Genomic DNA, 17,297 nt, shown 5'->3' with positions numbered 1-17,297 from the left:
TGTAGCATTTGGAGTTTATCATGAATTGATATTATCTTACGCCATTTTCCATTTATTTATAATTTAGGTAAGGATCCTTTACAACTTAATCACGACATGTTTATCTTCGATCATCAAATTATAAAGTAAAAAATATCATACCAAATGTTATAATCATACAATAACAATATATATGAAATTGTTAGAAAGAGAAATAAACATTTTTTTAAAGTTAATTCAAATTTTCAGTAAAAGAGAGGAACAAAGTAAACATAATCACTCTCTTGATTGTGACCTGTAATAATATTCTTTCAATTTTTCGATTCTCATTTTATTTTTATTATCACCGATTTATGTTGACAATTCACAATTTCTTTCTTTGCTAATATAGGCGTTATTAATGCGTAATGATGTTAACACCCCCTATCTATAAGATAGAATTTGCTTTTGCTTTAAATGAAATTGAATCAAGTTGAAAGTCATATCGTAAATCAACTGCCTTCCTTCCTATCTCTTAATTTTGCTATCAACTTTAAATATTGTACATTATCTTTCTTCTTTGTGATGTTAATGTATCCATCTAGTATCCAAATGTTACATTACGTGACATTTTATGAAGAAGCAATTTTAAGAAAGAAGGTACGTTGGTATTTTGGATGGACAGGGTGTTTGGCTAATTAATGCTCCACATGTTCACAGGAAGGCAATGATATTAACTAATGTGACATATCAATCATAATTTATTTTGGGAATTTTGGTGGACAGAGAAGACAAAACATATATCAAATCAAGCTTTACTTTTGATGATCCAAGGATGAATTTTCATTACCTCTCAGTCTCTCACCCCTGCAAAAAGCAAATGGCTGGTCAGGAAAATGCACTTTTTTTCCTTCTGTGTTCGATATTCATATAGGTGGTCCTAACAGATTCACACATATATTGAATCAATTTAAGAAAGAGTGTTCTTTGACATGATTATTTTTATACCCAATGCTAAAACTCAATTTTTTTATTTAAAAATAAAGTAATTTTAATTTTTACCGATCCTAGAACAATCTTGTTGGTCACACTTTTTATTTCTACCACCGTTTGATATAAATGGTGGACAATTTGTATATTAGTACTATTACATTTGCCACTGCCTCTTTGTTTTTCTATAGATTTACGATTAGTTTTTTTTTCTAAAAAGTTGGATTAAATGTTATTTATTTTTAAGTGATAAGGATTTATTTGAGGAAAAGAACAAGACAAATCAAAGTCAAAGGAGGAGGCCAAAGGTAAAGGTGCCCAAAAAAATATACTCCTATCTTTAATTTGTTTCTCTTTAATGACTAGTATTAGTATTCTTTATTTTTGGTTGTCTCCTTTTTCTTTCTTTAATTTGAAAATGATGTAGGAAAGACCCAACTTTTTCTTTCCTTTTTCTCTTTTTTCTAAAAAGTCTGAGTTTCTTTTTCTAAGGGTAGAAGTCTAAAATTGAAATTTTTATTGCTGAATCATTTGCCCTTTTTACATTCTCACCTTTCTTCATTGCCACCTTTGATTTCTAGACTTTGGTACTTTTGTAGTTTTGTGTACCAATACCAATATTCCTCCTCTTTTAGTAGAATTGTCACACATCAGGCTAATATAAAATATTTACTCATGAGTTGAATAAAATATAGCTTAGTAACTTCGAGAGAAGGGATGCGTCCTCACAAGGAGTCCCAATGATCAGGTCAGGCATGGAGTGACACTGATGAAATCTAAAATATATGATCCGAACGAACATTATCACTGAAAAACGTGACAAGCAAAAGTGAGTCAAGAGAGTATAAGGGTGACTTACATCATAATATGATTAATGACAAAATTAAACAATTTTGTATAACATCAGGATACTAGATTCGATTGGGAAAATAAAAGCATCATCTAGTAGAATAGACAAGCCATTTGCAGATTCAACAGAGAGAAATTTAATTACTGTTTTCTGCACAAAAAAATGTACAAAAGTTTTGACATATGCGTGGGATTGAATGAGACATTTTTTGGGTAAAATTCAAGCAAAAAAATCCAATCTATCTCTGAAAAAGAGCTGACATTTCCTATTATGCTTTAGAATCCAAAGCTATCCTTCATACTAAAGTCCCAAACATACTCTAAATTCTCATATAAAATAAAAACTTAAATTTAAAAGAGAACAAATGCTTCTCCATCTTATTAATTACTTCCTCCATTTAAAAAAGAATGAATTCCTTTCCTTTTTTAGTCAATTTAAAAAAGAATAACCTATTTATTTTTTTAGTAACATTTTAATTTCAGCTTTTCACGTGACATAGTGAAGACTACAAGATTAAAGGACAATTTTATACATTTGACATAACTTTAATTTAAGACCACAAGATTCAAAACTCTTTTTTATTTACTTAAACTCCGTATCAAATCAAATTAGACCATTCTTTGTGAAACGAAGAGAGTATAACTATTGTCCAAACAGCATTAAATATTTTACCAAATAATGTCAATCTAAGACTTTGTATAGGCATAGTCTGTTACTATCTTTACAGAAGTAATCATAACCATTCATATAGTCAATGCACTATCAATAATTTAGCAAATTATCTTAGTCAAAAAAATTGGTTTTCTTTTCAACCCTCCGATTTTCTTCAAATCTATACACATGCCTATACACTAGTATGGCATATTTTTTACTCGTAATATATGCCCTTTAACTTGTCTTATTTCATATTTATATTCTTCAATTTTGGATGTACACAAGCAAACACACTTAAACTTGCATAAAACTGAACAAGTAAACACATAAGTCCTATATGACATAATACACGTAGGACTCAAATTGTCATGTAAGATGTCACATAGAATGTGTGTATTTATTTATTCAGTTTTATACAAATTTAAGTGTTTAGTTGCACATACTCAAAATTAGAGGATATAAATGTGAAATGAAGTCAGTTTTTTTTTAATTGATATACAAATGTTATATCGTGTTTAAGAGTTTTATAGCCATATTTATTTATCTATATTTAACTTTAACACAATTCTTTAGTTAAATTTTATGTCATATCAAGCTACGATAAACAAAATAATTGCAGTGTTAAAAGTAGTTGATTAACCTTTGCATTTACGTAACTAATGAACACAAAGAAGAAAAGCAAAAGTTATTCCCATCATGTCAGGCAGCTAACAAGTAAAGAGTCAATTAATAGAGCATCATAAAATCCAAAGTCAAGAACGTGCTAGCAAATGCATTATTTAGTCATTTGCTCTTTTCCCCTGTACATAAAACATTACCCATTACTCTCCTCTGTACCAACAAAAAAACAGAGCACCATGGGTACAGAAACAAGTTCAACACTAAAACTTCCGTTGTTTTCAGTAAATTCACAAGAAGATTTAGGGATGTTAACTCCTCTTCATACCTTAGCTTCAATTCCATTTTCTTGGGAAGAAGAACCTGGAAAGCCTCGTCCTTGTACTGACCTAATCCCTTTACCAAATTCCATATGCTTAGAGCCACCTCCTAGGCTTTACATGGAATTAACCAAAACTTCTTCTCCCACAACTGTTTTTGATGGGCCTTATATTACTAGCAAGCCAAAGTTTTCATCTTTTAGGTTCTTGAGGGATCGACGTCGACAAGGGTCATTTGATAGTACTGCTAGTTCTGAAACAGGGCAACTTAGTGCGTTTGTTGTTGGCAAGAAGAAAGTGGAAAGTAAAAGCTGGTGGCGTCGTAATAATGGTGGTAAAGGAAAGGATTTAACAGATTGTGTTAGTTTGAATGATGAATGCACTATAAAAATGGCAACACTTAAAAGAAGTGGAAGCTTTTCAGGTCTCTCACAGGCTAAGACTCACATTTGGGTAAGTCTTAATTAACAACTCCACTTATCAATTTACAAATTCATTGCTATTATTAATAGTACTGTATTTATTTTTTTTGTCCTGGTTCTTTTTTTAAGCTTGATTCATACTCTGCCCTAGAGATAAAATGCAGTGGGTAGAGTATTAGTTAGTCCCGTGACAAGTTATCACTGGAGTAATTTTATCTATCTCATCCCCATACCAAACAATCCCATAAGATTTTCCTATTTTATGGTTCAAATCTATGATTTTTATAGTTATAATAAGTTTATACATAAAATTATTTTCTGCATCAAAAAAATACTGAATTATTCAGATGAAATAACTACTTGCAACGCCTCATAACTACAAACTTCCTTTTAACACACTGCTGCTATCTTAATAGACTTGCAATATAGTGATAAATTTCCCTATAGGTTGGCCGTCCTATCCCACCTCTTTAAAGGATCAATAGTTTGTTCTTTGACTATCAAATTATCAATCATTTCTAAAAATATGGACTAATTGTTATCAGATATTGTGACTTTTAGCAACTTAGTTTCAAACATTTTGTTATTAAAATAAAATTTGAAGAATTGATGACTGAATTCATAAGAATTAATTAAAAATATCTTTTGGTAATGATGGACTAATATTAGAATGAAAACAAAAAAGATAAAGAGTAATGAGAAAGCTTAATAATTGGGGCAGGTGATGATGTTGAAGAAGACGGCAGTGGGGTTAAAGAAGGGGCCTAGTTAACTTCACTGTTAGGCAAGAGGGTAGGTATTACACAAACACAAATATAGCTGTTAGCAATTAGTATCTGTTTTCTTTTCTATCCGTTGTTTTACCAAATTCGCTCTCATTTAAATGAAAGTGCTCCTACTAATAATCTTTTCACACCTAAGACTCGAACTCAAGATTTTTAATTAAGGAAAAAGCAGCCCATCGATTACATCCATCCATTAGTGGTGTACCCAATTATCTTTGTTCAAAGATAATAGATGGGGTTGAATTGGCAAGTGATGCCCCAAGTTATAGGGCGCCCAATGTCATCGCAGTTAATGGGAAAAAGGGACTTGAGGATATGGGTTGGCTGGCTGTTTTTAGTAATGGATTGGGAAATGTGTAGACTTTTCACCATTGCAGTTTTTCTTGCTCTGCTATCATTATCATTTATCAACATTCAACATTTCTCAATCGAAATTAAAGGATGTGTCTTAGCAATTAATAAAGTTGGTGAACATTATGAAAGATCAGACTTTATACTCGGACAATAAATAAGTGGGTGAGTTCTTTAGTTTTGGTAGGCACAATTAGTAAATACATGTACTGATAGAATATGAAATAATACTAACAAGTATCCATCCAGTAGAATATTCGAGGTTCATATTCATAATAAATTACGAACCTATCATTCGCATTATTGTTTGGCCTTCATAAGTAGAATTTTGTGTCCTCTTCTATTTTCCATCAGCGTTACTAAACTCAAGTATTGTTCTTGTTGAAATCTTGCAGGCAACAATATACGAGGGTTTCAAGCAGGTAATACCATGGAAGAGCAAAAAATCAAAAAAAGAAGCGCTTATTGACTAAGTTTCAACAATAGCTGTTATGTTTATGATTATGTTGCTTTCTCTAGTCATTTAAGTACTCCTGGTTAAATACACAGGAAATATAGAAACAAATGTACCATGTCTCCTGGCTTGAATGTAGCAATCTACTATCATTAGCCTTGAATTTCACCAGAACCTATTGTAAATATTGTGAGATCATTTTCTAGATTACATTTCCATTTATATATCCTTGCATCATCAGGTAAATATTTATGGTTTGCATTTTGGTCATGCCGATGGCATAGCTACACGAGAAGTACCCCACGCCACCCCCGACCTGGAATTTTTTTTGATTTTCCAACCAACAGATATACTTTGGTAAATACTTCCAAGTCTAACCAACATAAAAAATTGAGTTTCCATCGTGACAAATAAAGAAAAACGCATATGATAGTATGGGTATACTTCAGACAGTGAAGCCTTAACCCACCAACAGTCATCTACATTAGTAGCATGTGATCATTTCGGGTTTACTTCAGTTTTATACCGGGTTGCTAAAATCAAAAGAGGAAGGCGCTCAGATGAACAAAATTCTTGAGAGAACTAACTAACAAGCAATTCAAACAGAGACAAATTAAAATCATGATAAGCTTCAGATGCATTTAATTAGGTTATAACTGAAGACAATTCGGTATTTGAATCCAAGTAGCACTGGCTCTGTCAAGTGCTTACAAATGAGGAGGGTCTCCCCCCTTTGCACAAAACATTTAAAGTATCCACAAAAAAAGACCTTATTTTCATTTCTGATCAGGATGAAACAAGAGGGATGGAATAAGCCTACAAGGAGCTGGTTCAAACTAAAACCTCACAAGTATCTTATTCTTGTTTTTTACCAGTCATGCCCGCAACCACCTGCACAAAGTAGCAAACTATGTTAATTGAAGAAGAGAACGAAAATCAGCTGAAGATCTTCATAGTCGTACGATATGAACAACTTATAAGCAGTTTGAAAGCATTTCAGTTCAGAAACTAGTTTAGAGTCTTTGGAATGCCACATGCATCCAATTTCCGGAGCTCTATGACATTAACCTTAGAGAGATATCTGGCAATCAGTAGGAAAAAATGAGATAGCGTGAATATATGGATGTTGGTTGATCCGAAAAACAAGAGGCTAAATCTCCTAATTTGCAATTCAAATCTCAACTTAGCGCTTATAACAAAAATCATCAGTTAAATTGGCACAATATGATGCTATAACACACTCGTACAATCTGAGTCAAAGCATTTCACCTACAATAAAAGATAAGTAAAAATGGACGACATTGAATATCCTATTTAGTATACACAAGAATGTGAACTAGCATATTGTAAAGGGACAATTTATGCTTATCCCCAAAAGAATACAGCCTTTATGTATAAGCAAAGATCAAACAAACCAATAAACATATCTACATATGATGAGGAATATGACTAATAAGAGGGAAAAACACAGTTGCATAAACCAGAAAGAACATAAAACAAAGATGGACAATTGCTCACATCGCTTAAAGGAGGTGCCGGAACTTGCTTGGATGATTCAAAAGAATCCAGAATAGGCCTTACAACCGCAGGAAGGAAGAGGCCTGAAATTGCAAGCAATATAAGACAAACTGATTCTCAATCGAAGAGAAAGGCAGATAGGAATAGAAGGTCATTACGTGTCCTCTCAAAAAACAGTATACAAAATGTACTACTTCAGTAGGTAATTGAATGGTCATCATTATACGATGCACAGACTCCAACTTCTTGAGTTGGTAATAAGAATCACCAAGTCATTAACCAAAGTAATCTTCTCCTGAGCTACTAACACACATTTCTTTTGCAAGAGGGTTTCTCAGCAAGGCTGAGCTAATTGGCTTGTGCCATACAGGAAACTAATCTACTAAAGGTTACTGAGAGGCAATAACAGACAACACCCATGACGCATCTCTGGAAGCACATAAGGGACAAAACACAGAGTTGTCAGTGAATCTTACTTGCATGATCAATGGCTAGACAGTTGCAGAGACAGGCTTCTCCAAATTCCTGTTACTAAATTACTGGTTTCAAAACCCAGTGGGACAGATGAATATGTCCATTAGTAGATTATAGTTTTAAAGAAGATATCTCACTTATTGAAATCCCTCTATTAGATCAAAATAATAATCTGAAAAAGATCAGCTTTTAAAATCTTAAACTAAATATAATTTGATGAATGTAGATAGACATGTGAAGAAGCTGAGGTTGATAACCTCTGCTCTACCATCATTCCATTTTAGTAAAGGACATCCAGATCTATTATTCCTATACTGTGGATTTCTATGCTTGATATGCAGATGAGAACATACTTAATGCTAAAAGAAAGAAAATGTACACTCTTCTTTAGGTCTCACTTTGTCACCTCTGTCAAAATGCAGCAGGAAAATAACACTAAGAGTCTAAGATGCATATGCCTCAGATATAGCTTTTGCATTCAGGAATTAGACTGGTCTAAGCATGAAAAGCAATAAGAGGAACCCACTCTCTACAGTCAGCTCACAGATTCTGGGCTCCCATCCTCTACTCACCTAAGGAAAAGTCATAAAGATGTCCATACATAAATAGAGACATCTTTTTTTGGGGAAGTGATATCGATGGCATCAATAAGATGAAGATATAGGAAAGATAACAAGTACAAAAGAGAGTTTGCATGCTCTATTACAGTGAGACGTACGAATATATATGTCATATGCGCGCTCACGCGTGTAAAATGCAAGAATAAGGAGTCATCTGGTAGCAGATTCCTGTTTGGGCAACAGATCAACTTGATGCAGGTTATCCTTTTGTAGAAATCATACTCGTGACAATATGTGGAGGTTATTCTTCTCAATTATCAACTTATTTGCTGTACATTCCCTACTATCAGAATAAGAGTCAGGCCAAAACCTTTTATATTCTTTCAATTAGATAAAGAGGCAAATCAGCTGCCACTAGCCCACTACAAATTCTAATTGACCCACTGGCCACTACTAACCAAAAACCTACAGCTCAACTGATGAATAAGCAGATTCACTCACAAAAGTCGAACTTGATACTTAGAGCTCACAATGAGGAACAGATACCCTGAAAAGTGTCTTGGACTAATATCCTAGTATGCCTATTTAATCACAAGAAACAGTGTACTCAACGAGCACATTATCCCATTAATCACAATGTTATAAATCTCCGAAAACCTCTATATACCTCCAAAAGAGATCCTCTACATACTGAGACCAATCACTACATTAAAGGTCCACTATATATGTTATGAAGAGCTAATTGTAACCTCAATTATATAAAATAAAATAAAATAAAATAAAAATATTTCCCATGAAAAATTACAATACCCAAATTGAGGATTGCTAAATCAGTGATCACATAAATTTATAGGGAGTTAGCAATCAAGCATTAGTACATTCAGAGAAGCTGGTATCGAAATAATCATTATATGGACCAAAAAAATATAAGTCCTAGCTGCCGATTTGCAGGGTTTTGTTAGAAAAATATGAACTTTGAAAACATCAGATTTCATAGATTCAACCACAATAGGTCCATCGACGCCGATTCCCACCCATATACAGTTCAAAAATTCTGAATTTATGTGTGAAATTCAATTGTCACAAATGAAAAAACAACAACTTATTTTTAATAAAATCGTAGATTTGGTGATAGCGTAAAGGTAGAGAGAGAATCACCGAATCCAGCGATGAGACAAGAGGCAGCTACGACTGGTTCCTGAACCACGAACATTCTCAACTTCCCCATTACAGCCATTTCTTTTCTTCTTCTTCTTCCCGTAAATTTCCTATCACCCAGAAAAGTCTGAAGATGTTGGCTGCTGTGCTGTGTAAGCTACGAGTTTAGCGGGTCGGTTATTTTGAAGAGACCCGGCCCATAACGTTGATCCCAGGCCCATGTATTTGTACTTGGTTATAGAATACAAAGAATAAGAGGAATATTTTTTGGACAAATTACTTAACTACACTCCTTTACTTACCTTAATATCCTTTTATCCCTACTTATTTCATAAATTTCAAAAATCCCTTATTTACCTATGTATCCCGCATGTATTCCGTGCACAACGCTATGTATCCCGCATGTATTCCGTGCACAACGCTATGTATCCCACCATGTGGAATGTATCAAATGCTATGTATCCCGTGCACAATGCTATGTATCCCGCTATGTGAAATGTATCAAACCTAATGTATCCTGTGCACAACGTTATGTNAGTTTAGCGAGTCGGTTATTTTGAAGAGACCCGGCCCATAACGTTGATCCCAAGCCCATGTATTTGTACTTGGTTATAGAATACAAAGAATAAGAGGAATTTTTTTTTTTTATAAATAACTATAGTTTGGACCATAATTAATTAATAGTTTGTCTAATTACAATTCATAGCAATAATTTTAGAAAATTGAGAGGCAAGCGAGATAGGGGAGAAAGGTGAATAGGTAGATAATTGACTTGCAGCTGATATTGGTAGCTTGCCTCTTCCTCTCTCCCAATCTTGCACACAAATACGCAAACCCCGATGTAAAAAAAAGAATCCCTTAAAACTATTTTTACTTGAGCAATTATACCTAGGTTTGTTTTTTGGCACAAAAATATGTTAGTCAAGTGGAGCAGATATGTCCACTAACGTACTCCACATTAGATGTAAATTAGCATAAAATAACACTTCGTTTGCATAGTTGGAAATCCAGGTTGAAAAAGAAAATCTTAATAACAATATATCAGAATTTGTGTACTAATCAAACCAATAATCTCATTCACAATATAACACAATTAAACTTTTTAAAAATAATAGTAATAATCAACAACTCTAAGAAATCCATTAATCATGACAATACAAAAGAGTCTATAGAAACCATAATTTTGGTGAGGAAAAAACACGATTCTGCCTAAATATATACATGCTTGCTTGTCTTCAAGTACAAAATGAGGGAAAGCTCAGTATTTAATTTCAATTCGAGTACTAAAAGCTGAAACCAAAGTAAATGGAGAAATGATCATCATACAACTAACATACCTAACACAACCACCCAGTCAACTCCCCTGTAAACCAATCTTTACAAAACTACTATTAACAGGAAAATTGGATGCAATCTACACAGCTCAGAACGTCGGTACCATCCACCCGACTGTCCACCCAAGAAGCAAACCTGCACCAACAAGACCCAAACCTAATGCAAAAACAACTGCATATCTGCTCAAGTCATACTTGGGACGGCCACGTTTGGCTCGTTTCACCCTAGCAGACTTCTTCTGCGGTCTCTCAGTTTTCTGGGGCACCCTTGGTAACATGGCCGATATTGGCTGTTTTTTGTTGTTTTTAATCTGGAAGTAGAAGTTCTCTAGTTGCAATAGCTGGAACCATTGCTTGTAGGCAAAAAGTTGTGATGCTTGTCTAAAGACCAGCTGAACAACGTGCTCCTTCTCCGCAAAGGCTTGCTTTGCCGCATTCTCAGCTTCCCTAGCACGCGTTTGAGAATGACGAAGTGCTTTTAGTAGTTGGGCCTTGCTTTCATCATCTCCAGATGTGTGCATTTCAGGCACAACCTTTTGGCTAGGGGTGTCACTGTTCTTCAAACTATGTACAAGTAAAAAGAAGTTCTTAAGCACCTCAAACATGCTCTATAGAGTATAGACACACTAAAGAAATACTACTCGAAATCAATCTAGAAACGTTGAAACGCGAAAAGTGGCTATTAGAGTATATGCCATTCACTTGGAGGAGTAGATGACATAGTTATCTCATAAAAGATCACTTGTTCCGATGACATAAAACTGCTAACATGTTGCATGCACCAGATTGCAGCTAATTGACAACATAACAAATCAATATTACTATCATGGAACGAATGAACATCTGAAGAGCTGCAAAATCTGGAGAGAAGTGTCAAGTTACCAAAAGAGTAATGCAAGAGAATTAACAGTTCTCATGTTCATTGCATTTGATGTATGAGACAGTTATCAATGACAGCATAAGAAAATAACTCACTTAAATAAATAAAAATATATCATTGTTTTCTTGAGTTATCGAACCTGAAAGTGAAAACACATGCTACTAGGTTTTGCACTTGAGTTCATAGATTAAGACCCAGTTCCTCTAAATAACTGCACTTTGACCCAAACCGACCAAGCAAGATAAAACAACTATGAAATCATATAGGTGCGATCCATTTCATATAAGTTGTGCAATTCAACATGGAAAAAGGGCAGTTTTGTCAACCAAGTGCAAAGAAAACCTTGCATGGAAGTCTAAACTATCAAGATAAGCATATGTACACTAACACCAAATTACATTCTAAGCCGAGAAGAATGCTAGAGACGCAGATATGGACCACAAAGTTCGAACACTCAGCCTCATATATATAGATGCTAGATTGCTAGTAATTGTATGTATGTGCAGTAGAGCTTTTTTCCATATTGGTAGAATAATTGTGAGTATAAGAATGATATATAGTACATTAAGCAGTGACGGAAGCTAGTCCTACGCAATACCTTGATGACTTGCAAGTGTGAAGCTGCAACTTCCCTTCAGCATCTAACTGTGACGGGCGTTCAAAAGAAAGATTGCCACGTTTATAAATATTCATATTCTGCTGGCGCATACTTCCAGCTTTCGAACCAGTAGAAGAAGCATAAATCTTACTGTCAACATCCACGTCGCGGTCTTGTTTAACAAAATTATTCTGAGGCTGGGGAAGATCACAATTCTCCATAAAATCATGTGATCTCTGTGCAACCAATAAAGCAAGTTCCTCTGTGTCTGCTGTTCGCCACCATGGTTCTGTTTTCTCAACACCAATCCAGGGATATTCTGTATCAAATGAAAGCTCATCTATCTGCTTTCCGACTGTGAGATCAACCAGACCTTTCTTACTTGCTTCATTGGGATACCCTGTGTCCTCGAGGTTAGGACTATCCTTGGAAATCTCAGTAAACACGTCTGTCAGTTCTTTGCTTCCAACTCCCAAGTCATTGTTTACATAGCTTGCAGATCTTGTAACCTGAGAATCTAGAGATCCACCTACAGTAAATTTATCCATACAACTACTATCTGCTTCATTCTGATCACACAACTTGTTATATTTAGGGATTGAATCTAAAACTGGTCCAATATTCTCCATCTCTGCTTCAATAGAATCTACCAGTTCACTTACTAAGCCTTTTTGATACCCATAATTAGGTTGAAGATGCAGCCACCATCTTGAATTAGGGGATAAATCACAATATGAAGAGTTCCTGTCAAAAGGCAGGAAGTATGTGCCAGAAGGATTTTGTGCATTGGCACCATTTGCAGGTCCAGCATCAACCTGTTTTGCTGAGGGTGATGCTGATGAGCAGCATGCCAACTTTGGAGCTCGTTTGGCATCTTCCTGGACCAAACATCGATTAACTGCTCTTTGCCAAGCAGTTCTTGCTTCTGCCACAGCCATTACTAGCTCATTCTTCTGCACATTTTGCTGTCACAGAAAAATCCATCAGACACTGAGTTCATCAAGATTCATGCATCACTCTTGAGGACAAACATATAAATATGAACAGTACTTGACAAATAGATGAAACCTGATTTGCAGGAACAAAACTCAACATAGAAACTAGTTCTTTAAAGAAGGGGAGAGAGGAGGGTGGGGGGGGGGGGGNGATGAAAATGCATGATGATAAGCAATGGCGGGGTTGAGATTTTCTATAAGGGGATTCAACATATAAAGAAGTACCGAAGACTAAGGGGTGTCAATGACTCCCCTTGGACAAAGGCAAGAACCTTTCTATCACATCTGACCATCTCTTCTTGCAATGATCCAATCCCAATTCATCTTTTACCCCCAAAAATAAATCTTTTGGTTAAAAAGTACTCCTATGCCATTTAAACTAAAAATACGCAAAGAAGAAAGTAACATGTGAAGCTCTGACGAGAGGGAGTTGCTCGGATGGTAAGCACCCCTCACTTCCAACCCGAAGGTTGCAAGTTCGAGTCACCAAGGGAGCAAAAAGGGGTGGGAGCTCCTAGGGAGGGTAAAAAGAAAAAAAAAGCATGTGAAGCTCTCATTTCAGATTTAAAAAAGTACTTTGTATCTCAAGCTCTCCAGATGATAATATGTACAAAATGAGAATAAATTCAATCAANAGGGTAAAAAAAAAAAAAAAACATGTGAAGCTCTCATTTCAGATTTAAAAAAGTACTTTGTATCTCAAGCTCTCCAGATGATAATATGTACAAAATGAGAATAAATTCAATCAACAAACTCAGGTGAATGAAGAATCTACTGCCTGTTATATTCCTATCTTTTCTACAGAACATATTCTGGAACAGAGAAATAACAATGAAAATAGTTGCCGAAAGACAGCCAAAAAGATACAATGGTAAATTTGTGCATGCATTAATTAGGTGACCTCACCACTACGACAGTCTAAATCTGCCACCAAATGTTATAAAATCCAGTGGTTTTTGAAGAGAGCCAAGCCCCCCTCACACACCAAAAAATCCTCAAAACAGAACCAAAAGAACCCAACTACAAGGCCTAAAGTACCATTCAAGATGTTTGAAAACAGATCCCAAATTTACCCCAAACTCCAGTTCTGAATATTCGGGAAGAATCTTTTTTTTTTTCGTCCTTCCAAAGAAAAAAAAATCCAACCACAACTTACTTATTAAAAGTCCTACTCCAGGGAATCTCCCCTGGAAATAGTTTACCAGTCTTAGCATAGTAAATACACCAAAAAAGAGAATTTCACACCATCACATGCACAGTCAACACCACCAAATTAGCAAAGATTAAATCCAAAATTTGCCCCCATTAAAATAACTCATACTAGTAGATATCAGAGAAAACTACAGATTTCTCTCTATCACAATTCACAAAGAACTAAACTAAGCTTGCATAATCAAGAACCACAAAGATCAATTTTTTATAAGCAATCTTGATTCCCCAAACCCATATAAATCCTTACACACTCATCATCATCATCAGCATCAGCATATACTGATAAAGCTGAGATTTTTACTCCACCCCAAACCTCCACTCCTTACAAACATGGAAGATAACAAAAAATGAAGTAAAAGAAGACAAGAAAATAATTTAATAATACCAAGAAAATCACCAAAAACTTGAAAACTCAAACATGTTCATTAAAATAAACAATTACCTATGAACATCAACAGAAAAGTCAAGAGAAAAAATTAACCTCAAAATAGTGGACATAAGGGGAAAATTAAATGGATATACAAGAGGGGTTTATAATCTGGACGAAATGTTTTTCCTTTTTTGTTCAAAGGACACAATTTTCAGAAGCAAGTGACCCACCACCCCTCAGTGCCAGCAGTTTCAGCATCCCTTTTTTTTTCACAGTTAACTTGTATCATCCCACCATTTGTCTGTCGGTTTTTGTTTACAGTTTGCACATTAAACGGTGTCGTTCTATGAGCTTTTTGTCCTAAACGACGTCATTAGAATTTTTTGTATAAATCACACTACACTATTTCTAGCTTATGTACACAATTTGTTTTGTTTGTTATGTTTAGCTTTCAGATAAAGACTTGTGGTTTAACATAACTACAAGTCATATTTTGCTCTCATTTACCAATTATATTTTAAGAAGTTACATTTGAAGCAAAGAGAAAACCCATATTTGTGTATAAAGGCAAGTAAAGTATGATATTAATGATTATATAACGGTTTGTTTTTGGGTCTATATCTAGTAAAATTATACTTTACCTAATAATATGTATTAGTACTATCTTGATTTTAACATAGTTTAATTCGATACGACCACACAAATTGAAAATATATATTTTATACAATATGTGTGATGATAAAGCTTTTAAATATCTATTAAAAGTGATGAAATGCAAAGTATTGTCAAATATAATTTTCTTGAAATGAACTAATAAAGAGATAGTGTTATATTTGTGGAAGGAAAGAGTATATTATATAAATTTTATAATTAGGAAAAAAAGCAATAGTATTAATTATAGAAAGTATGTTGCTGACTGGATGAATAGATAAGTAGAAGATCATGATAGGGAATGGTGGGTCCAAGAAGTGATGACTAAAGGGACCAGGTTGCCTAATAATTGGGATCTACTAATTTTTTTTCCTTTTTAGTACTATCACTATATATATATTTGGCTTTAGTTTGCAGGGCATTGGTGGAATTATTTTTTGCTTAGAGATATTTTTAGGATTATGATAATTTACCTACACATATACATATAATATTATTGAAAATGACTCTACAAAGGGATCTCCCGTTACAAGCAATCTGTTATTTTCAAATGTGGGGTTTTCTTTTCAAAGAAAGAGAATTGTAGAAGAATGATCTCTTCATGACCAAAGAAGCAATTTTTTCTTCTTTACTTCTTTCCTCTTTGATCATAGGTTACGATTAATTTAAATTTATATTATCTAAAAATTATTAACAAAGAAAAAGAATTTAAATTTTTTCTTTTTTCTTTGTTAGAATTGAATTTAAAATCTCTAATTAAAAAATTTAATCATGATTTAAATCAGGTTGATCTGAAATAGAAATTTTATTAAACATATATTTTGAATCTCAATAAGTTATACACTTGTACTTTTTCCAGTAAAAGACTTTCTCAATTCTTATAATTTTACCTTTAAACAAAATCATAGTTCTTAAACAATGTCTTAGAAAAGAATCTCAAGTTGCTGTGTTAACAAAATATATAGTTTTATATTTTTATTTATTATAAATAAATACACAAATTAAATGATATATACCGCAAAGTTAATACACATAATTTTACCAAGTTCTACCAATCTAATAAAACAATAATAATTGTAACTAGTACTTACTTAATATAATATAATCCTCTCACATGGTATCAATAATATGTTCATGTTGAGGATAATTTATTTATTTTTGTAAAATTAAAATTTTAAAAATATTATAACCCAAAATTTAAAATCCTACTTTTTACTGAACTTAAAATTTCAAATTATCACATACTGTTAAATTTTTATTTCATATTTCATAAACAAACACTTTCAAATAAGAACCTCAAGTTTGACCTTTAAATTTTATAATCAAACACCTACTAAAAATGATTTATTCCATCACACTCCCTAGCGTCCAGATGAAAGGTTTAATAAGTAATATGATTTACTTTTCTCCACCCAAAAATAATATAAGATTGAATAAAAAGGAGAAAGAGGTTCTAATTTCCTTGTATCACTTTCAGGATTAGGCTTCAATTAACTCCTTGATTACATTATTAATTTGGAGAGACCAAACTTCAACTACTCCATCTCCCGGCTTTTCCTAGGAAGAATTAATAATTAACAAATTCAAACGAAATCAAGAATCTTTTTGTCCTTTAAATACTTCAACAATTCACATCATATACGTATTTTAGTTCTTCGTTCAAACTAAGTCTCAGTTATGAATTATTTAAGATAAAATAATACGAATCATCTACTTCCATTTTTTTACACTATACACGACTATCTTGATAAAGTTAACATAATTTTTATCCTATGTTTTAATCTATCGCATATAGTTTTAAAAAAAATTGAGATTCGAAATAATATACGCTTCATCATAAAATAAATTTTTAAAAAAAAGACAGTTTCTTCTTAATTAATTTGGGTCATTCAGACAAATGCCTTAATTTTGTGAAAGTTTTTCATTTTTATTCCTCAAATTTATGATCGTAAATTTTTATCCTTCAACATTAAGTAACAAATAAGATCATCTCCAACTTCAAACCAAATTTTAAAAATTTGATATTTTAAGTTGTTGAAATTACCTTTGACATTGAAATAAGAGATAACTTTTCGCTCGATATAAATTTATATTTTTGTATTATAATATAACATAAGCAATATCTTAAAAGAAATAACAAGTTAT

General features: G+C 33.4%; 3 protein-coding genes across 4 annotated transcripts; 1 reads left to right on the top strand and 2 right to left on the bottom strand.

Moving 5' to 3' along the window:
• The first annotated feature begins 3,134 nt into the window (after positions 1–3,134).
• LOC125853654 (uncharacterized protein At4g00950-like) lies at positions 3,135–5,640 on the top strand. The gene is made up of 2 exons (XM_049533375.1): positions 3,135–3,843; positions 5,344–5,640. Exons 1-2 carry the CDS (start codon positions 3,223–3,225, stop codon positions 5,419–5,421), a joined length of 699 nt encoding a protein of 232 aa, XP_049389332.1. The 5' UTR covers positions 3,135–3,222; the 3' UTR covers positions 5,422–5,640.
• A 375-nt stretch (positions 5,641–6,015) lies between these two features.
• On the bottom strand, positions 6,016–9,278 carry LOC125853396 (uncharacterized). Its single transcript, XM_049533078.1, has 3 exons — positions 9,113–9,278; positions 6,921–7,003; positions 6,016–6,293 (listed from the first exon to the last, which is right to left on the bottom strand). The coding sequence occupies exons 1-3, from the start codon at positions 9,189–9,191 to the stop codon at positions 6,258–6,260; spliced, it is 198 nt and encodes a 65-aa protein (XP_049389035.1). The 5' UTR covers positions 9,192–9,278; the 3' UTR covers positions 6,016–6,257.
• Positions 9,279–10,298: 1,020 nt separating this feature from the next.
• Positions 10,299–14,776, bottom strand: LOC125868466 (uncharacterized). Of its 2 annotated transcripts, none has more exons than XM_049549109.1 (3): positions 14,574–14,776; positions 11,925–12,889; positions 10,299–11,010 (listed from the first exon to the last, which is right to left on the bottom strand). In XM_049549109.1, exons 2-3 carry the CDS (start codon positions 12,860–12,862, stop codon positions 10,536–10,538), a joined length of 1,413 nt encoding a protein of 470 aa, XP_049405066.1. In that variant the 5' UTR covers positions 12,863–12,889; positions 14,574–14,776; the 3' UTR covers positions 10,299–10,535. The 2 variants fall into 2 exon arrangements, with proteins under 2 accessions (XP_049405066.1, XP_049405063.1); XM_049549106.1 differs by having other exon boundaries at positions 14,613–14,776.
• Positions 14,777–17,297: the final 2,521 nt, after the last annotated feature.

This window comes from Solanum stenotomum, chromosome 1 (genome assembly GCF_019186545.1).
Source record: "Solanum stenotomum isolate F172 chromosome 1, ASM1918654v1, whole genome shotgun sequence".
NCBI classification, from domain to species: domain Eukaryota; kingdom Viridiplantae; phylum Streptophyta; class Magnoliopsida; order Solanales; family Solanaceae; genus Solanum; species Solanum stenotomum.
The sequence above is the reverse complement of the archived record's forward strand: the minus strand, read 5'-3'. Positions and strand labels throughout refer to the sequence as shown.